The sequence below is a fragment of the Kwoniella europaea genome, chromosome 1, assembly GCF_036810445.1.
Source record: "Kwoniella europaea PYCC6329 chromosome 1, complete sequence".
NCBI lineage: Eukaryota > Fungi > Basidiomycota > Tremellomycetes > Tremellales > Cryptococcaceae > Kwoniella > Kwoniella europaea.
Window position 1 is genome coordinate 3,186,563 of NC_089487.1, and position 21,225 is coordinate 3,207,787.

The 21,225-nt window shown below is 46.9% G+C and overlaps 8 protein-coding genes across 8 annotated transcripts; 3 read left to right on the forward strand and 5 right to left on the reverse strand.

Annotated features, from left to right (window-relative positions):
- Positions 1-234: 234 nt before the first annotated feature.
- Positions 235-3,870, forward strand: V865_001204 (uncharacterized protein; the record flags this gene model as incomplete). The annotated part of the gene is made up of 12 exons (XM_066225027.1): positions 235-281; positions 352-715; positions 784-970; positions 1,023-1,315; positions 1,369-1,388; positions 1,452-2,095; positions 2,159-2,630; positions 2,695-2,857; positions 2,907-3,017; positions 3,074-3,461; positions 3,513-3,568; positions 3,625-3,870. 12 exons carry the CDS (start codon positions 235-237, stop codon positions 3,868-3,870), a joined length of 2,991 nt encoding a protein of 996 aa, XP_066081124.1.
- Positions 3,871-3,967: 97 nt separating this feature from the next.
- V865_001205 (uncharacterized protein) lies at positions 3,968-6,536 on the reverse strand (the record flags this gene model as incomplete). The annotated part of the gene is made up of 3 exons (XM_066225028.1): positions 3,968-5,858; positions 5,924-6,092; positions 6,146-6,536. The coding sequence occupies 3 exons, from the start codon at positions 6,534-6,536 to the stop codon at positions 3,968-3,970; spliced, it is 2,451 nt and encodes an 816-aa protein (XP_066081125.1).
- A 713-nt stretch (positions 6,537-7,249) lies between these two features.
- V865_001206 (uncharacterized protein) lies at positions 7,250-8,727 on the reverse strand (the record flags this gene model as incomplete). Its single annotated transcript, XM_066225029.1, has 8 exons — positions 7,250-7,333; positions 7,385-7,509; positions 7,570-7,891; positions 7,958-8,125; positions 8,175-8,261; positions 8,314-8,408; positions 8,459-8,567; positions 8,620-8,727. The coding sequence occupies 8 exons, from the start codon at positions 8,725-8,727 to the stop codon at positions 7,250-7,252; spliced, it is 1,098 nt and encodes a 365-aa protein (XP_066081126.1).
- A 320-nt stretch (positions 8,728-9,047) lies between these two features.
- V865_001207 (uncharacterized protein) lies at positions 9,048-11,354 on the reverse strand (the record flags this gene model as incomplete). The annotated part of the gene is made up of 12 exons (XM_066225030.1): positions 9,048-9,206; positions 9,270-9,349; positions 9,402-9,567; positions 9,619-9,631; positions 9,695-9,758; positions 9,817-10,098; positions 10,151-10,221; positions 10,291-10,433; positions 10,487-10,620; positions 10,675-10,749; positions 10,808-11,004; positions 11,071-11,354. The coding sequence occupies 12 exons, from the start codon at positions 11,352-11,354 to the stop codon at positions 9,048-9,050; spliced, it is 1,668 nt and encodes a 555-aa protein (XP_066081127.1).
- Positions 11,355-11,902: 548 nt separating this feature from the next.
- On the forward strand, positions 11,903-13,688 carry V865_001208 (uncharacterized protein; the record flags this gene model as incomplete). Its single annotated transcript, XM_066225031.1, has 8 exons — positions 11,903-12,036; positions 12,105-12,235; positions 12,296-12,419; positions 12,472-12,834; positions 12,889-13,001; positions 13,056-13,162; positions 13,224-13,418; positions 13,479-13,688. The coding sequence occupies 8 exons, from the start codon at positions 11,903-11,905 to the stop codon at positions 13,686-13,688; spliced, it is 1,377 nt and encodes a 458-aa protein (XP_066081128.1).
- An 859-nt stretch (positions 13,689-14,547) lies between these two features.
- Positions 14,548-15,819, forward strand: V865_001209 (uncharacterized protein; the record flags this gene model as incomplete). The annotated part of the gene is made up of 6 exons (XM_066225032.1): positions 14,548-14,653; positions 14,722-14,810; positions 14,866-15,075; positions 15,145-15,249; positions 15,308-15,487; positions 15,547-15,819. 6 exons carry the CDS (start codon positions 14,548-14,550, stop codon positions 15,817-15,819), a joined length of 963 nt encoding a protein of 320 aa, XP_066081129.1.
- A 158-nt stretch (positions 15,820-15,977) lies between these two features.
- Positions 15,978-19,186, reverse strand: V865_001210 (uncharacterized protein; the record flags this gene model as incomplete). The annotated part of the gene is made up of 10 exons (XM_066225033.1): positions 15,978-16,159; positions 16,218-16,561; positions 16,622-17,086; positions 17,142-17,240; positions 17,298-17,379; positions 17,440-18,704; positions 18,781-18,857; positions 18,931-18,936; positions 18,994-19,001; positions 19,108-19,186. 10 exons carry the CDS (start codon positions 19,184-19,186, stop codon positions 15,978-15,980), a joined length of 2,607 nt encoding a protein of 868 aa, XP_066081130.1.
- A 424-nt stretch (positions 19,187-19,610) lies between these two features.
- On the reverse strand, positions 19,611-21,055 carry V865_001211 (uncharacterized protein; the record flags this gene model as incomplete). The annotated part of the gene is made up of 3 exons (XM_066225034.1): positions 19,611-20,335; positions 20,398-20,918; positions 20,976-21,055. 3 exons carry the CDS (start codon positions 21,053-21,055, stop codon positions 19,611-19,613), a joined length of 1,326 nt encoding a protein of 441 aa, XP_066081131.1.
- Between the last annotated feature and the right edge of the window lie 170 nt (positions 21,056-21,225).

The window sequence follows — 21,225 nt, forward strand, 5'->3', positions numbered from 1 at the left end:
CGGAGTTTTGGTGCTAACCTTTGTCAAAGCGCCTTTTTCGTTCTACCATATAACTGTATAATTTGTGTCGCCCGAACGGTGTCTTTTATACAGCGCCAATCACTATCATAATCATAATCAGATAAGGAAGAGTCATTGGATGGTCAGCAGAGTAGGGAAGCACAGAGCAAACGGGAAAGATCATGTTTCATACTTCACACCGGCATCTCAGACCATCAAATACCAGCTCACAGGATGGTTGGTAATTACCGTATAGGTGTCGACGTCGGTGGTACCAACACGTTAGTATGCTTCCAACTCCCAAGTGCTTCACATTCGAAGCAGCAAGACTAATTTCAGCAATCATCGTAGCGATGCGGTTATACTTGATGTCTCTTCCAACTCAACACGTCCGATCCTGGCAACACATAAATCACCTACAACCCCCGACGTGACAACGGGTATCCAAGACGCTATCGAACAATCACTTCTCAAAGCTAACATCGACAAACATAGCATCCAGGCGATATCTATCGGTACAACCTCCTTCGTCAACAGTCTCATAGAAAGAGACGCGTCCAAATTGGAGAGAGTTGCTGTGATACGTCTTTCAGGACCATTCAGTAGACTAGCTCCGCCCTTCGTGTCTTTCCCTTATGAGCTTAGACACGTATTGGAAGGACCATGTTTCTTCGCTGAAGGGGGATTGCAGGTGGATGGGTCGGAGATCACTTCTGTACGTCCATAACACCTTTTACTGTCGGTTTGCTCGGATTGCGATGTCTGATTTTGTCTGGTATATAGGTTGATCCATTGGAGATAAGAGGAATCTGCGAGGAACTCAGGAAGCGGGGAATCAGGACAGTCGCTGTATCAGCATGCTATTCACCCATAGATCGTGAGATAGGACAGGAAGAGCTGGTCAGAGAGATACTATACGCGGAAATACCAGGTGTGAAAGTGTGTATAAGTAAAGAAGTAGCAAATATAGGTGAGTAGCGATTTCTCAGAACTACGGTCTCCATATTGATCCTCTGTCGCAGGGTTGTTACAAAGAGAAAACGCTACTATTCTCAATGCCGCTTTACTGGAATTCGCTCAATTGACCGTATCAGGTTTCAAAGAATCTACTCGTGCACTCGACATCTCTTGCCCTTTGTTTCTTACCTCCAATGATGGTACGCTCATGACATGCGAGATGGCCGCCAAGTTCCCTATCAAGACTTTCTCAAGTGGACCTACCAATTCCATGAGGGGCGCGAACTTCTTAGCTAAATTGGGGGATCAGCAGAGGAAGAAGGAGACGGCTTTGGTCATGGATGTGGGGGGTACGACTGTGAGTTGCACTATTCAACCTAGCACAAATACATACGCTGACATCCAAGAAAGACTGAAATCGGTGTATTGTTGTAAGTCATGACTAGCGATACCACCTTGAAAGTACTAGCTGATAAGTCACATCTCAACAACAGACCCACTGGCTTTCCTCGACAAGCATCAGCGTATCACGAGCTCTGCGGTGTCCCACTCAACTTCTCCATGCCTCATGTTTACTCTATCGGATTAGGTGGTGGCTCTCGAGTCAGAAAGGACTCAAACGGTAAAACAACTATCGGACCAGATTCAGTGGGATATAGAATACATGAACTCGGTAGGGCTTTTGGCGGTGACGTTCTCACCACGACGGATATAGTCATTGCTGCTGGCAGGACCAATCCCATTGGAAATCCAGAGCTCGTCAAGGACATCCCTGGGGAGGAAGTACTTGCGGCTCAAGAGCAGATCAGGCAGATGATCGAATCTGCTGTAGACTGTATGAAGACTTCCGTTCAGGATATCCCTGTCTACCTTGTAGGTGGAGGAGCGATCTTGATACCCGACGAGCTCAAGGGGGTCAGTACAGTCTATAGACCCCAGTTCTACGATGCTGCGAATGCGGTTGGAGCCGCCTGCGCTCAGATATCAGGAGTTATAGATACGTTAGAAGATACATCCAAGCTCTCCATTGTTGAAGTACAGAAATTAGTAGAGCAGCGAGCCATAGATAAAGCGGTTGCTGCTGGGGCGGACAAGGACCACACGGTCATCGTAGAGAGCGAGGCTATACCCATAGCATGTGAGTCATGTTCACACCATCACCATCTAGAAGCGAACTGGCTGACAGATCGGTTCACAAAAGACACGACTGGTCGATGTCGGTTCTACGTCAAGGCCGCAGGAGAATGGACAGGTGCAGCCGACAATTCCGAACAAGGTGATACCGCCAAATCATTATCCCTTGGGGTTCCCCGTACATGGGACACTCAGTCTGCAGCGAAACCAGCTACGGTCGCCAATGCGGATAGAAAAATCCCTGATAAGGATCACTATTTCACCGCTGAAGACATCATCAGCTACAAACCCAATGTGACGAATGAAGAATGGTCTTTATCTGAAATTGATATCGAATGGATATCTACAGGATGCTACATCCTAGGCACAGGTGGTGGCGGAAACCCCCATAATGTTTACCTGGCACTGAGAGAGATGTTCCGAGCTGGGTCCACCTGTAAAGTCATCGATATACAATCTTTGGATCCCGATAAGGTAGTGATGTATGGCGGAGGGATCGGTAGTCCCGAAGTAGCTGCAGAGAAATTGCTATCATCGGGGCAAGTACCTTTGTCGCCTGCACTTTCCGCTGATGGATACAATGCTGACTGAATGGGATGATAGTTCCGGAAAGGCTGCAAAGTCCCTTTTGACATTTATGGGTTACGAGCATAACAAGCTGGGTGCGTTGTCAGCCATAGAAATTGGTGGTGGGAACGGGATGGTAGCTATGATAAGAGGATCAAGTAAAGATCTCATCGTACCTATCATTGATGGCGATTTTATGGTGGGTATCACCTGATGCACGAGAAGCTAGTAACTGATCAAGTGAATAGGGCCGAGCATATCCAACCGGCTGGCAGACCACTGTGAATGTGTATGCGACAGACGATCAGGCTTCGATGGTCTTACCAACATATATGAGCAGCGGTGATGGGACAGAATTGGTAAATACCTTTGACCATGAAAATGCTTGATCGGGACTGAAGATTGCGTCCGCCAGATTCTTACCAAAGTTAAGCACTACAAAGAAGTCGACTCAATCCTACGAGCAGCATGTATGGAGATGGGCACATCTGCTCAAGTTATCGCTCGACCGTTGACCAAAGTTGAGTGCGAGAGAGCCTTGATTAGGAACACGGTATCTCAGTCATGGCGTATCGGTCGTGCAGTGGCTCTGGCGAACAAACAAGCCAACATAGATAACATCGGATCGGTATTGGTCAATGCTTTAGGTGGATCTGATGCTGCTAAAGTCCTATTTGAGGGAAAAATAGTTCAAGTTGGCAGAAGGTTATACAAAGGTCATAGTTACGGGGAAATCGAGATACATGCTCTGGCCGGGGATGAAACGACGGAAGATCCAAATAATCCCAAGAAAAAGTTCAGGGGTGTGATGAAAAGTAAGTCTGCTCTTGATGGATGCAGCTAATATGATATAGTACCTTTCAAGAACGAAAATTTACTCGCGGAACACATGGTTGATGGTAGAACTGAAGTGAGTCTCACAATTCGCAATCGATTCAACAATAGCTCATTTTCGTTTTTCGACAGGTCGTTTGCGGTGTTCCAGACTTGATATCAGTACTGGACGCACAGAATGGTACAGCTCTTGGTACACCAGAGTACAAGTATGGTCAACGGGTTATCGTGATTGGTATAACAGCCGCACCACAATGGACAGATACTCCCCGCGGTCTGGAGCTCGGCTCCCTAACGGCGTTTGGCTATGACTTACCATACAAACCTCTGGGAACGTACGTTAAGCCTCGAAGTGTCATAGAAGAATACGCAACCTAGATCAGACTGGATCGACATATGCTACATGAAATGCATTGCATGGTACGATAAGAGTTTCTACTGATTAATACAGATGAACCATTTTGTTGTCAGATGATTAAAATAATATAGCTAACAACTCGCCTTTCGCCCACATGAAACCTCTTACAAACTCTTCTTCCCATTCGGTATCCGACTGATCATTTTGGTATCTAACATACTCCGATATAGTGGTCACCTGTTCGTCTACGATCCTTTGCATGGACATGCGATCCTGTTCTTCTTCTAACAATTCTATGACACTTTGGTTTGAATGTAATCCTTGACAAATGGCGAGGCAAACACCGAAGATGGCGGGAGCGTTCGCATAAGGCCTCGCTCTCAGATCTAATAATTTTGCACAAAAAGTGTTGGTCTCTCCTGCAGGTGTTCGCTTGGCGATTTCTTTGATATCGCTCGAAGTGGTCATACCAGAAGCTGAATCCATGTTCTTCCCCAATTCCCATAAACCTTTCATTTGCTGTTTCTGTCTTTCTAAGACCAGATCATCGATCCCCGCGCAGATATCTTCAGGAAGATGTAATGCTCCAAATCCAAGTTGAGCACGAATCAGTCGAAGAGCGTACATTCCTAAAGGCGTGGCAAAGTGAGATGGTTGAAGTGGGAAACATTCGAACAGTGAGGTAGCAACATACCAGATTGGACGTATGAGAGCATACTCGATGCGGATGGACTGAGTGTAGCTAGGCTGTGCGATCAAGTCCCATGGCATGATCAGATCATGCGAGGGTATTTGAGGTATAAGCCGACGATCATGGATGTACCAAACGTCATTAGCTCTTCGTTCGAAAGCAGTTGTCGTAGTGTGATTCTTGAGATCCTCGTCTTTCGTAAGAGATGGACCAACAAATTTCTCATACGCCCGTTCTGACATGATTTTATGTCCGAGCGAGAGGATCCATTCCTTGACCACATGCGATTCCGATCCTGTGAATGCACCAAACATCTTTCCGCCCCATTCTAAATCTCTCATGAACCGACTCCGCGATGGTTCCCCAGGCATGACAAAAGGTCGTTTACTCGCCAGCGCTCGGATGAAAGACAATGTTTTTACTTGGGTGAGGGTTTGAGGATCTAACCATTGTTCTACGGTCAAATTAGAAATTTTCATCCTTGATGTACAGTGCATCTTCTCCGCTGCTCCTGCTTTTCGCATGATCACATCCACCAATCTAGCTTCAGCCGGTGTAGGAGGTCTATCCGGGAATTTGCGAGGTTGCCAGAATGTCTTTCCGCCTGCACCTATCGTGGGTTCGAATTCAACGGGTCCACTCGGGGTGGTCGGCAAACCTTCAGCAAGGATATAACCCGTTTGAACTCTTCTCCATACGTTCTCCATAGCTTCCTCGCCATCCCTCTCTCTTATTCCTTCGAGGTATCTCTCAACGGCCATACGAGCCATGGCAGAGTGACCCGAATCGGCGTTATCGATAGTAACATGAATCGCGAAATAGTAATTATCGATGTTCAGTTCTTTCAATTCTCTCGCACTGACGAGTAAATGGTATGGTAGCGACTCGTAGGCCATATTGAAGCCCAAAGCTTCTGGGAAGAATTCTCTTGTCGATGCCAAAAGACCAATACACTGCTGTGCCACCGCAGCTTCCCAACATCTAGGCACTCCCTGATCGGCTCTAAGGCCATCGAATCCTTCCATATGTCCTGGAGCGGTCGATCCATTGGCCTGGAGAGAACCAGCTTTAACGTCGTTGAGTAGTTTCTCGTAGAGATAGATATGATTTTTCTGCAAATCTCCATCCCCGAATTCTTCTGAAATCACTTGCCAAGCCATCTTACTAACTACTCTTTCCAGATTCCCATTTCTTATCTTCCCGTCTGCGTTGTCTCTTGGCTCGCCCAGACATGCTGCTCTTCCGGTCCCTACTCCCAGTATACCCCCAGCCAGCCTCCATCCACGTACTTGACCACACCCGCCAATCTGAGCCATTCTAGCGCGTACTCCCTTGTAGGAAACATCTCTCTAGGGCCACCCGCTTTGCGCCTGCCGAGATACGTTTCATAGCAGTTTGCAGCCGACCGGTGTGATTTCTGAAGGAAAGTTCGGAGAGAAGATGAATCGAATGAACGCAAGGACAGGATAGCGTCGGAGGGATCGTTTAGAGATTCGGCTAAAGTCTGGTCAAATAGCCCGACCAGTCGTGCACGAGCTTCCTGTAGTACTCCTGCTCAAGTTACTCAGCTTTTTACCTGTGTGTGAAGAGTAATCCCAGCTCACCTTCCCGATGATCCTCCAGATTCTGCAATTTCCAATATAACTCCTTGTCCTGGATCAGACGACGCCTGTCCGTCTCACTAGCCAAATCCGCTACTCGAGCGAGATCGGGAAAGGTAGCTAGATATGATTTCTGATCTAGCTCAGCTGTAGGTGTGGTTTTCGGCTGTGAGATGTCAAGTTGAGCGTCATGACGACGCGGGGATTGCTCAATACGATGGTCCGACTTCTTCTCGTTATGCCTCGATGCTATACGTCCTCTATGGGTCTCCTTCACAAGACGAGTGATACCAAAAATAATCGCGATCATACCCAAAATGATGGGCGAAGGGATGTACGGTTGCCATGAGGTCAGGACACCTAGGACTGGTTGTGAGGCGGATGAGTTCAGCATGGTGCAAGACAATCTTCCAAGGTCGATTGTGAGGAAAAGGGTGTTTACTGGAACAACTCGAGTGGATCTCAGAGATATCTAGCACGTTAATGTTATAACAGTGCACATTCTTGCTATTTACATGGATCAGACATCAACACTGCTAAAGGAATGTCCGAATGCACATGATCGATTGATCTCTCGTATTTTCTCGATCTGGCTATTGATCGGATTTGGGAATGACTGGATCAGACAGCCCGGAAAGCATGTATGTAATCGTGATGATCATTTCGTCAGGTTTGCAGTATTGCCTGAATGGGACTTGAGTTCTTTGAATGGTGTGATCGCAAAACGCAAAACGAGTAACAGACTGGTTGACGTCAATGGTTATTTGGATTAAAGCTGTTTTTAGCAAGATTCCAGTAATCTTAATGCTCATATCCCCTGAATCGATGTCCGTTCCCCAAGCTCTTCCCCGCTTGTCTAGACGTGTGCAGGTCATATGACGGTCGAGGTTGACTGGATGCAGGAGGCACATCGAGTAAACAAAGAACGGAGTACATTGACTGTCGCGTCATGCTTGGTTTTCTCGTAATCATCATGATGTCACCTGACTATCGGCACTGGCGGTGTGATGAGGATTGACGGAAACGACTGGGCGCAGAGTGAATACAACAGAGCACAAATAACATGCTAGTAATCGCATCCATAGTTGTGCATAGCGAAGGTCATTTCTAGAGCTCAATGCAAACTTTCCCTATGTGCCTGCCTTCCTCCATGTACCGATACGCATCTTTCAAGTCGTCAAACTTGAACACCTGGGTATTGCTTCGTTAGCTTGTGCAACTCGTAAAAGTCGTCCCACATACCTTGTCGATAATTGGCTTGACACCACCCAGTTCTAATGCCGAAACAGCAGTCTTGAAATCCTCTCTATTGCAAACGAAGACACCTCTTACGTTGGCAGCTGAATAGAGAATAACTTTGGCGATATCTGTCGAAGAAGAAGGAGGTTAAATCTGAATGCTCGCCGTTGTGTACAATAAAGTCTCACCTTCTTGTATTAGATGATCCGGGATAGGCTTGTAATCACTCATATAACCCGAAATAGCTACCAGACCTCCTTGCTTAGTACTCCTGATACTCCTTGCGAGAGTAGCTCTGCCCGCTATCTCAATGACGAAGTCTACACCCGTGCCTCCATTCAATCTACGAGCTTCCACATCCCATGCGTCAATTTTGGAATAATCGATGGTTTGGATAGCATTATTGGGAGCTGAGTCCGGGACCAGGTCGCGCAAGAGTTTAGTCACTTTGTCGAGCTTGGATTGGGATGAAGATGTGAGAATGACCCTTGCCCCAGCAGACAGAGCGATCTGTAGGTTCCACGTAACACCATCATGAGACTTGCACATACTACCATGTGTAAGAGAGGGACTCACTTGTGCTGCACACAATGACACTCCACCCGTCCCCAAGCATAGTACAGTCTGCCCGGCTTGCAGAGCGGGATGATGAGAGTACAGACTTGACCAAGCGGTGGTAAAACCGACAGGTAGGGTAGAACCCTGAAGGCAATCGAAATTGGATGGTATGTGTACTGCTTCTTCCTGCAGGAACAGTCAGTGGGTGGTACAAGAGCTGGACGAAGGGACTCACTTGATCACAGACAAAGTATTCAGCAGCTACACCGTCGATTGCACCTCCCAAACCTCGCTTCAGAGACCGCAATGCAAGGTCTTCTTCCTACTTGAAAGTCAGCCTTTCTATTTGTTCGTGGTTTCCGGAGATGACTCACATAATGATGTCCTTGAGGGAACACTGGGGCAACTTTATCCCCGACCTTGAACAACGTCACTTCGCTACCTACAGCCTCTACAACGCCGCACCCATCTAACACGAAGTCATTAGCAATTTGTGAGACATCGTCGTCATACACTTACCGGAGACAGGGACGCAATCCTGTGGCACATCATGGGGGGCAGGATAATCATTGTTGACTATCTGTAAGTCCCTAGCGTTCAGGGATAGGTACTTGATGTTGATTCGTATCTGCGATAGTCCTCAGTAAGAGTCTTAAAGTCCATAAGACAAAGTAACTCACGTCGGTAGGGCTACGAAGTTCCGGTACTGGAACTTCAGTCTGCAGCTTCAGACCATTTATACCTTCACGATGGGAAACGATATAACGCTTCATTGTTTGGAGAGCCATGGTGGAGGGCGTGTGGGGGGAAGATCAATGGTACAGCGTGACATGGCTTCTAATTATCTACTTAAGCAAGCGAGGACTGGCCTCCACCATACGGCCTTGCATGTGGTGTTATCTAGATACATAACTATCGGAAATGCCAGCCATTGTGACTTTGCAGACAAGCTAAGTTTGTTCCGACAAAACCTCAGAAACCGCCCATATACATATACAGTACATATGAGCATCATTCCGAAATTGCAATGAACCATTATCTGTCCTGGCACACCAGTCCATCGGAATATGACTGTATGACATGCATGCGTTGGATCATTGGGTCAATGCTATCTAGCGGCCTTTTCCTCCACAATCACATTGGCGCTCTTTACCGACGAAGCTGCAGAATCACTTGGCTCGTCAATCTGATCTACGATCTGGGGGATCGTTTCCGCTTCTATTTTTGTGGGCAAAACGGGGGCAGGAGTAACGTCGAGTGGAATGTCCTATAATTCATATGATCAATCAAAAGATTATGCTAGGCTTTGGTAGCAGATCAAAACACCCACCTTGATGAAGATACACATGAGAAGACACAGGGCGACCACAGGGACGAAGAATATGAACACCTTCCGTATACCGGCCATATCTGAGCTTCGGTTAGCGAAGGCAGACTTCGTTTGAGATGATCGATGACTCACATGCATCTCTCACCTGCGAGGCGGAAGTTTCGTCCAACAGCTTGATTGTATCAAAATTTTGTCCCAGCTGCTCGCGTAGTTCCATGGAAAGGGTGTCGGGCAAACTTGTAAGGAAGATATTCTGCAGTATACTGTTACCGATTGCTAGACCAATCGCTCCACCACTCTGATGTCAAGTCAGTGATAACTTAGAATTATGTTCAAATGCTGACCTCACAGTTCTTGCGAAACTGAGAGAAGAAGATACTGTATCAGCCCAGGTATTTTGTAGCTATTCAGCCCGCCATACTCACTTTCGGACCCCAGTCACTACAGCTCTATCACTTGACGGTCCGGATGCTTGAGCTAAAACGAGAGCTAAATTGGTGTTGTCAGACTGATTGCCGAAAATCTGCATATCTCAGACACCACTTACTGCTTTGAATTGTTGACCCGATACCGAAACCTTGTAAGATCAAGCATCCAATGATCACGCCATTTGTAGTTTCTTTCTCAAAACACAGCTGAGCTCCCTGACCCGCCGTCCACAGGATGAAGCCAACAACGAAAGATGGCCAGGTTCGATTGGTCCACTTGACGGCAAAGCCAGATATGGTGGTGGTAAGAACTTGCCCAAGGACCAATGGTAGTAACAAAGCGGCAGACAAGATGGGAGAATCGCCTTTCACATTCTGTAGATATAAGGGTACGAAATAGACTTTGTTTCAAGAAATCAGATTTGCCCTGTCTTTGGGAATGGTAATACTCACTTCCACCGTAATACACTATCCCTACCAGCCACGTCTGTAGCAGTAAAAGACAAACATTTCGGTTTGACAATCTGTGTTGACAGAATAATTAGTCGTCTGGTCCATCTGGTCCATCTGGGACAATAGACCGTTGCACTCACAATCTCCCAGGGAACAAGGGGAATTTGGCCACATATGTTTCTACCAATATGAACCCGGTGATAGCCAGACCTCCCACAACGAAAAGAGCTATGACGATTGGGCTATTCCAGGCAAATGTCGATCCTCCTCCATTCAAAGGGACCTGCTGTTATGTCAGCAGTCAAGGTTCCTTATGCGTGTCGAAGACCAACATACGAGTATAGTGACGGTCATAGTCAAACTAAGAACACTCCCGATCCAGTCCATACTTCTCAGCTTCTCCTTAAAGTCACCACTGACAGGCTTAAGAGGCACGGTGAATTGTACAAGAACCATCGTGAGAGCACTCACTGAATTAAGTCAGGTTACTTCGGTTCATCACAAACATCAAAGGACACGCTTACAAGGTGCAATTATCCAGAAAGCCCAGGACCACCTGACTCTCTCAGCTAAGATGGCTCCAAGGAAAGGACCAACGCCTGCGGTGGATGCACGTATTGAGCTCACTAGTAATGGTTCCATTGAGTGATGACTCACCTGAACCCAGGGCAATACCAATCCCCAGTAAACTCTGATATTGACCCCTTTCACGTAAAGTCACTACATCTGACATGATAATCATGGACAACGAGTTGATTCCTCCTCCGCCAATACCCGCCACTGCTCTTGCACAGTACAGCCATACTTTGTTTGTAGCAAAACCTGCCAACAAATCACCTAGTGCGAATAGAAATCTATTGACAGTACACCAATGATCGTCATTAGTGAAGTCCCTCAGAATTACACAATATCTTACTTACAATGATCCCAACAGAACAATTTTTCTACCGAAACAGTCTGACAAACGGGACGTGATGACCTGAAAGCTAGTATTCGCAACCAAGAAAGCGGTCCCAGCCCATGTTATGGAGCTTGTAGCATTGAGATCGGCTCCGACAATCGGTAAGATCGTGCTAACGCTAGTCGAGTCGATGAAGCTGAGAAAGAGCGCTATCTGAAGACCAAGAAAGAGAAGCAGCAGGTTGGACTTGGGGAGTCTGGTGGTCTGATCGGTCAGACATTCCTTCACCACGTCTTTGGCCATGTTGGGATGGCTGATGAAGTACACAAGCGACTCCAGCTGAACTTTTGGTGAAGGAAACTCGCCTCTCAAATTTCTGTAACATCACTAAAGGGAGCTCGACTTCTGGCAAGCCTGTCGGAACGTCAATGTGCGGTTCGTTGAACCATACAGATTAGTTCCGACAAGAATGCGAAGATACCGACGAATCATGCTACTCTATTATCGAGATGATGATAGAGAAGTGAATGGTGATGAAACGCGTTCACTCCATTTTTACCGCGTTCGGAAGATCTCTTGTCGTTGAAGTGAAAGCATTTCCCGTCGGAAGCATTGAACACCAGCATCTTCATTAACCTCTCGGAATTGATAAGAGAGCTGCTAAGAGAGAGGCGTCTGAGTCGATATGAGAGGAGATCTTCGGCCACGACCCTTATCTCTGGGAACAGAATGTCGGTCAACTTGTCGGATCCTACGATGCATCATTTATAAGACTACCTGCTGAATCGAGGCCTACATCTTTTCTTAAAACCTTTCTCAACTTAAGTCCAGCTCAACCCATACCACGCACAATGTCGTTCTCTGATAAGACCCCCGATCTCAATACCGATGTCGAGCAGGTGGCCGTAGACATCAATGACCATGAAGACCAAAATGAAGTATTCAAAACCCATGTCGACGGTGAAAACTACCGAACAGTGTCATGGTACGTCAATCACACTATGCGCGCCGAGGCTCTTCGCTGTGTCTGACACAAGCTTTTGATGGTTGTAGGTACAGTAGTTTCGCTTTGATGTTCAAAGTGCTCTTTTCTGTCGGTGTATTATCTATTCCTGGAGTTTTCGCATATGTTGGTGCTCTGCCCGGAGCTCTTCTCGTTATCGGTTGGGGTCTCTTCAATACCTGTGAGTCATCGTCACAGTTGCCAAAAGAGTCTGTCTCAACCGTTCTGATCCCGGCTCTAGACCAAGCTTTCATTCTTGGCGCTTTCCGACTTCGACACCCTGGTATGCACGGTCTACAAGATATGGCTTACATCGTGGGTGGAGCTTGGTACCGTGAATTGGTTGGTATCCTATATGTCGTTGGGTATGTATATCTTCCGTGCAGGCCTGGAAGCCATACTAAGTAATCTGTACAGGTATACGCTCGTCACTGGATCTGGATTGATAGGTACTGCTACCGCATTCAACGCTTTGTCTGAGCATGGCGCTTGTACAGTTTGGTTCTCTTTTGTCGCTTTGATCATCTCCACTGCCGTTGCCGCATTCCCTAAATTCGGTCAAATCGGTATCGTAGCTTGGATTGGAGTTACCTTACTTTATATTGCTGTATTGGTCCTTACCATTGCCGTCGGAGTCCAAGATCGTCCCTTCCTCGCCCCTGAAGGTGTAACGGATTACGGCTACCAAGTAGTGGCAAGCGGTACAACGTTCATCACTGGTATGAGCGCCTCGTTGATCATCTTCGTCTCTTCATCTGGTACTTCCGCTTTCATTCCCATGTGAGTGGAATCGTTCTGTTATAGGATCTTTCAACTGACAACACTATGAGACAGTATTGCCGAGATGAAAAACCCCAAAGAGTACAAGAAGCCGATCACAGCTGCGATGGGTCTTCTCAATGTGACATATCTTGTCGTCTCCTTGGTGGTATACCGATACTGTGGTAGTAAGTATTGTAGACATTGTAGCTATAATGCCATCAGTTGACCATGCCCTATAGTTTACATCGCCAGTCCCGCTCTGGGCAGTGCTGGTACGCTCATCAAAAAAGTTACCTATGGTATCGGTCTTCCAGGTCTGCTCGTCAGCGCTATCTTATGTCAACATGTAAGTGCGAGAATTTCAGGAACGATACTGGTCGACCAACTAAATGGAGTTCCATATTCAGCTTGCCGCCAAATACTTCTTTGTCAGGATCTTACGAGGTACCGAGCACCTTCAAAAGAAGACTAAGACTCATTGGATCACTTGGTCAGGCAGTGTCATCCTGATCGGTATTCTCTCATTCGTCATCGCGGAAGCCATCCCCTTTTTCAGCACCCTTATCGGTCTGGTCGGAGCTCTCGCTTATGCTCCACTCGCCGTAAGTGTATCCAGCATGTGAAGACAAGCTCAGCCAGCTGAGCAAAAGATTTAACATCAGATCGTGGTGCCAATGACGCTCTGGCTTTATGACTTTGGTCACTACCGAAAGGGCAACTTGTGGAAAAAAGCCTTGTGGGCTTTCCACGTCCTATTCATCTTCATTGGTCTCTTTATGACTGTTGGTGGATCATACACTATGATCCAAACTATCATCGATGCGTATGCCACAGGCAGTGTAGACAGAGCGTTCAGTTGTGCCGATAAGTGAGTCAAGTCATCTCTTCTTCATGGGAGGGGAGACAATATGGCGGCTGACCAATCTTTTTCATATCAGCTCTGGATCGACTCAATAAATTCGATGTCCATGAACAACCCCTGTTTTTGTGTTTATAGTTCGTCGTTTCCGTATACAACGACGCAAGTTGTTGTAGAGGTTCGCAGTGTGATCTGTTTTGGTAATCGTACTCAATACTATGCAGTCTATAATCTATGAGCTGAAGATCAAGGGGACCTTTTGAGCATCTCTAGAACCTCATAGTCTTGTACTGCACTCTACAATCACTGAGAAATTCCAGTTCTATCATCAGCTTTGGTGTTCAGTAATCCCACTTTAGAACGCCGGAAAGAACTCTGACAATAGTTATTCACCAACGTCTATTCACCAAAGTCTACTGGCGTGTAGCTTGGGAATAACGATGGATAACCCTTCAGCTGATTTTACTGTCTTTGGAAGAAGTGGGGAACATGGCATGCTCCAGTACTGCTGGTAGCGCTACCGGCATTCGATCTTCGAGCCCTGAGGCATGATTGCTCGAAATCCAATCAGATTGTTCGAAGACATATGACAGCTTGACCCTGACATCGGAAAAGATAAGGAAGTCTCAGACCATTCCGAAACTCTAGGTGATACTTTGATAAGGCTCAATAACCGGAGATACCTACCCAAGGCTCATCGGAAGTGTATGTATGACAAAGATTGTTACGTGCAGGAAATATGCTTATAAGCTGACCAGGTCATCGCAACGAGTATTGGGAACACTGAACTGAACATCTGCTTTTGCAACATCATTATTGTACTGCTTATACCATTAATAAATCAAGAACTTACAACTTGTGATCCTGTCAACATGGCTACACAATTCGATGACGCTTGGATGAAGAGAGATCTTTTCGGTTATGGCCCGGATAGACCAGATGCCAAATGGCCCAAGGGAGCTAAGATCGCTGTCAATTGTAAGCGTACAACTAGTCACAGTCTCAGATTCATGGTATGGAATACCACTGACAGGCATCCCTCTTAGTCGTGTTGAATCATGAGGAGGGTGGTGAACGAAGTGTTGAAGATGGCGATGAACATGCTGAGACAGTCTTGCACGAATTTGGTCAAGTCGTGAGTCCCATTATCCGCCTATGGAAGTTGCATCCCTCGCTAATCCATATTTCAGTTATCCGCCGAACCAGGAAAGCGTGATCCAGCTACCGAGTCCCAGTTCGATTACGGATCTCGAGCAGCCATTTGGAGAATCATGAGACTCTTCAAGAAGCACGATATCCCCATCACTTTCTATGCTGTTGGTAGAGCATTCGAAAGAAACCCAGCTGTAGCGAAATATGCGGATGAGAATGGTCATGAGGTCGCTGCCCATTGTTACAAGGTACATATACATCACGTCAATTGACGATTTAGCCGATCAAGATACTGATATCACTCATCTCACTTCCAGTGGAAACCATATACCGGTATGAGTGATGCTGAAGAAGAAGAATATATCAGAAAAGCCGTCAACGCCTACAAGACTACCTCACCTTCGGGTAAAGTCCCTGTCGGCGTAAGTGATCTCTGTTAAAGCTCTCCACTACTCAGGCTTGGCTGACTATCAGCTACAGTGGTTCTACGGACGACCATCAGAAAGATCCGCTCCGTTAGTGGCCAAAGTCTACAAGGAGCTTGGTCACGAACTACTATATTGGGCAGACACTTACGCCGATGATTTGCCTTACTACACTACCATGCCGGGCGGTAAAGAGGGTGAATCGTTGGTGATGATGCCATACAGTTTGGATTGTGTGAGTCTGTTGTCCTTCTTGCCGAAAGCTGCTGAAGCTGATGTCTGGTCATGTCACAGAACGATTTCAAATTCTGGCAAGGCCAAATGGGTTCCGATGATGCCTTTGCCCAACACTGTATCGACGCTTTCACCACCATCCGAGAGGAAGGTTTAGAAGGTAAATCTGCCTACATCACCGTTGCTCTACACTCTAGATGGATCGGTCGACCTGGAAGATTTCAAGCTTTGAAGAGGATGGTAGAACACTTCTCTTCTTTCGACGATGTTTGGTTCGCGACCAGGGAACAGATTGCTCGACACTGGGTGGAGACTTACCCTCCTAAAGCTTGATCAAGGGTGAATCGGGATCAAATGACAAGCTGTACATACAACAACAGCGATTTTGTACACAATATCTATGAATTCTATAACATCAGAGTCTACGTCGGGTCATAGCCATCAGACATTGAATACGCAACTGGTCTTTCCCGTCTCAGCACAAGCTGAGGCTAATAGATACCTTCAATACCCATACTTCCTGATATATTGTCCGAAGTGAAAAAGTTTCCAGGTGAAAATGCTGCAAGCTCCCACAAAGGCTCGGTATAAGGTATTTGTTCAGAAGGAGCTTGACCGACTGATATACCCAGTGTTTGCAGTATATTAACATACTCTCCAGCAGTAGCCGGGTCTACGGACGATGATATGCGGTCAGCCAAGAGTCCGTCTCAAAGCCAACAGGATCTCACCTAAGTTACTGGTCGCCTCAGAAGAAGCCTTCTGCCAGTCATCGACCGACGCCCTCCTATCCGTACTATTGTTAGCGGGATCCATCATATCACTTCTCCCGACATGCTCAATACATGCGGTGGACAGATCCTCGAAAACGTCATAGAGCACTTCCGCAGAATGATGAGAGTGTTGCGTATACGCGAATAGAGTATTGGATGTGGCTTTGATGGCTCGAAAGACATCTTTCAGGGGCATGACTTTTGGTTGAAGGAAGATTGCGTACAGTAGTGCTAGTCCGCATATGAATGCCGAATGAGCAGATGCATTGGACATTGGTTGTCCCTGCTGGTGCATCCGTTTTCTATATGGACAACGTTGAGTGAGCTATGCTGTTTGATCGTAAGTAGTAACGAGGACTCACTGTATTTCGCATCCTCTTGCAGCATGAGTCGCTAGGTGCGAAACAAAGACAGCACCCGCCGACTGACCCTCGGCACATAGCGGTCTAAGCAAATGCAATCTGGCCTCAACACCTTTGAGAAGGAACCAATCCCTTGAATTGGAGGGAGCCATCCAATAATTGGGAGAAGAAGCTTCCACCGGTATTGTGTTTTCCCATTCGTCCAGATCGTTCAGGAGCTCCCAGTAGTCAATGGCTTGGGGTTGATTTTGACGCTTAATGCCATATACCGATCGCTGTATACGGCTCTCAATACATTTCAGCTTGATATGGTGAATGGCAGATGCCATGGAGCTGAGTCGCATGGATGGTAGCTGAGGCTTCTCGACAGGGTCGTATATCTCGGGTAAGTCGACATCTACATCGTCATCTGATATACCAGGCGGACGCCCAAGCAATAGAGATATCATGCGATCCAGTATGTAGCTACAGTCAACACCACTCTATCAGTCATGATTCGGTAAAGGAGGGACAGACGCACCAAGACCAGAAAACCCGTTTACGCATTTCGATTTCATACTTCGATAGTGTCCGAACTGCCCACCCTGCAGCATTACGATGCAATCCCATACCGACACACCTGCGCATACATCAGTATGAGCCGTACAATCTGTCCAATCACCCGATTGCGACTCACAATCTAAGTGTCACTCCTGAAAGATACCAGACTGAGGGGCCTTTACTATCTCGCAACGAATAGACAGCTAACAGAAGCAAACCTGACGATCACATTTAGCTTTATGCCAACGGTGGTGAAGCCCAATTGTGATTTAGCTCACCTTGTATGTTGGCCAGGTTGTGAAGTGTCACGATGGTGCTGAGATATGGCGAAGCCAGGTTATAGTAATCTTCAGCTCTCAATAGACCCGCCATAGGACGTTCTTTGGTAAGCTGAGCCGCGATGGCCAGTACCATGAGGATGAAGAAAGCCCCCGTGGACCTCTCTCTATCTAAGGGTAACCCTTGTCCCACTGCCACCAATATCGCATCCCGTGGTTCCCACTGCTTCTCAAATTTGACCCAGTCCATGAAGGGATAGCGAGGATGCAAATGCTTGAAGACTGTTTCCGCGACTTGAATAGAGATATCTAAGGGTAGGGGTTGTTGGATAGCTTGCCGTACATTGAGGACACCTAGATGTTCACCAACATGCGGAATATCTGAATTATGGAACTTCTTCCTCTGAGCACAATTACCAACAGCGCGTCTGGAAGCCTCCCCGATTTGATGATGTTGCAGTTGCGGATGCATCCCGCCTGAGATCACTGTGGTCCACAAGGAGCCGGAAGATTCGCCCACATAATGAGGCTCAGCTGCCGCTTCTAACGAGATCATTGCTAAACCTTTGGCTGCATCCTCAAGCGATCCTTCGTCACTCTCAATGCCGCTGGCCGGCGAAGTGGGCAAGCGTGACGCCATTGGGGGACGATTTGAAGCTGACACGGCTTGGACAGGTAAGATGGACAATGAAGACGACGTCGGAAGAGGAAGGGAAGCAGATGCTGCATTCACTTGAGATGCTGTTGGCTGTTGATTTCCTATCACAGTGGAGAAAGAGGGCGGATATGTTTCATGACCACGAGCGTATCTCGGTGAAGGATCAAGCTGGCCAAGTTGAGTTGTTGATAGACCTTGCGAGAGATCAGGGCGATGTGCAGGCTGACTCTGGGGAAACAGTGAATTTTGGGATTGCGGAAGTCCCGGTGACTGCTGCTGTAACGTTTGCATTTCCGCTCTTTGCTGATCGCTCAGAGACATCAACCAAGACCCCCAATCAATCTCCGGTTGTAGGGGCTGTATCGAAGTAGATCGAGCGCTATCGGAGACAAATGATGTTCCGTTCTGAGATCGGGAGATCTCAGGCTTGTCCGAATCAACTGGTGAAAATGACAGAGGAATCTCTGCATTGACTTGAACGTTTTGACGATTATCGTTTGTAACAGGAATCCCTCGAGCGGGCGTCTCTGTAAGCTGTGAAGAGGACAAAGCTGCGAGATCGGGCGAGTCGTCTTCTCCACTATTTGCATGAGACGAAGATAGCCGTCTGGTTCCATGGCAGCAAACTAGTCAGGATAGTCTGTCTGTGCCATAGCATTTCCAAAACTTAAGCATTAACTCACGACTCCCCTCGACTCCTTTTGGATTTCTCATGTGGTCTACTAAAGATACATTCTGATTTACTTTCTATACAGTTCCGCTGCGAAGAGCCGTTATATCAGTTGTGAAGAGGAGAGAAATTGTAAGGGTGTCGTCAGAAGTCAGCTACTCACACAGACCTGCAATCAAAGGCATGTCAGCCTTGCATCGAAGCCAAAAATTTCTTGTTCACTCACATTGTCATCTGTATCACTTATAACACATCGCTAATTGAAGATCTCCTTAGCAGAGATATTGGAATGTGACGAAATGACCTCAGCTCACCTGCTTGCGGCCCCTGCAACGCTCACAGGCTTGGGTGGTATAGCTGTGAGGCCTGGGTCTCCTCTGACCCGCTACAGACCCAGACAATTTCGATGAAGCATCCATAGGGTGAAAATTGCCACCGTCTGAGTGTTGCTGATATTCCGAAGGTGGTTGACGATCATATCAACTGACTACATTAGGGTAACAATACACTTGAAGATGTCCACTCGTATGTAATCTAGGTAACATGGAGTTAGTGGAGAGATAAGGAAGTTGACCACGAACCAGTAAGATCAAAGAGTCAACAGGGAGATAAGGGTTCCCAATTTGCTTCCGCGCTTTCTCATCAAAACAATACCAGCTTCACCAGATTCCAACATTTACATTACTCTGATGCATGCATCTATATTCAGATATCGATCACTACCGAAAGATGATGTGCAATATATGAAAAGACTGCTTCTTAACCACCCAAGCCCCTTCTCGAGGCAAAAGGACATCGAGATTACCTTCAACTATCTAGTCCCACCATGTCTCGAAATCGCTTCTACAACTTCCAACCACCTTTAGCGAAAACATCCTTAATCGCATGTGAAGTCCTGAGTAAATCCTGCTCGTGATATCTAGGACCTACAAGGGACAGACCAATCGGCATCCCATTTGGACCCTTGAAACCAGGTATGTTGATGACCGGAAGATGTAAGACAGTCCACATGAGGTTGAAAGAGGCATCTCCAGTGAATCTGAGGGGTTCTTCGAGCACAGGCGCTTCGCCAGTGACACTGGGAGTAACCAAGCAAGTATACTTTGAAGCGATCTCGTCGATAACGGGGCGTAGCTTGGCGATTTCGTCGTAAGCTTGCAATTGTTCCTTCCTGCTTGTTTTACCTTCATTCACGGCGTGTTTTGTGACCCAGGGGTCTAATAGTTGCGGTGACTGTAGATAATCACCCAAGAAAGATGAATATCCCTCCATGTGCAAAATGTTTCTATGCCATGTGCCTAAATTATCAAATATTTCAGGTAATTTGACCTCCTCTACGTCGGCACCCGCCTCGATCAAATAATTCTTAGCTTCCTCCCATAATGTAATCAAGGCCGGCTCGGCTTTAGGCCACACATGAGTTTTGACGAATCCAAATTTGGCCCCAGAAAGACTGAGAGGCGCTGTAGGTGGAGCGACATCATCTTGCAGATTGAAAATTTCACACAGCATTTCCAGGTCCTCGATGCTTCTGGAATAAAGCCCCACAGTATCGCAAGTGATGGAGTCTGACACGTCAAGAACGATTCAGTTTGATCCCTTGACTGAACGATGGATTTTGAGCACTCACACATCTTCAAGCCTTCTCTAGAAATAGCATTCCAAGTCGGTTTTAAGGCGTAGACCCCGTTGTAAGAAGCAGGTCTAATAGTACTTCCACCAGTCTGAGTACCCAAAGCAAGGGGTACCTGGAAGTCGCCGACAGCAGCACCTGAACCAGACGAACTTCCACCTGCTGTCCTAGTCGGATCATGAGGATTGCAAGTGGGCGGACCTTTTTGACAAGTAGCAAATTCCGTTGTATGTGTTTTACCGAAGATTAGAGCGCCCATCGCCCTCAACGATAACACGACTGAAGCGTCTAATTCGGGATGATCGTCCTTGTATATGGGCGAGTACTGTTGAGTAGGCATATCTTTGGTGTAAATCACATCTTTGATACCGACTGCAACTCCGTGGAGCGGTCCTCGCTTCTCAGCTGGGATGGCATCTAGTCTACGGGCCGACTCGAGGATAATCGACGGATTGAGATATGCCCATGCGTGCACCACTGGATCTCGCTCCTCCACTCGGGCTATCAATGCTTTGGCACTGGGTCACCATGCGCAGATCAGCATCAAAGCACAGCTTCAGGTTTACTCTACTCACTAGTCTTCCACCTTGAGCTCCCCTGATTTAGTCAATTTGACGACTTCAGTGGCCGTGAGTCTGCACAGATCTAGTGTCATGGTTTTGAGTTCTGCAAGTCGTTAATCGGGAGTGGAATGATATAAAATTCGTGACGAGCACACAGATTTATGATGATAGACATATAGCAACCAATACCTCGTCTTTGCCATGGTAACCGGTGATAGTGCACTAAGTCGTACTATACAAACCATCCAATTAAGAACGACAA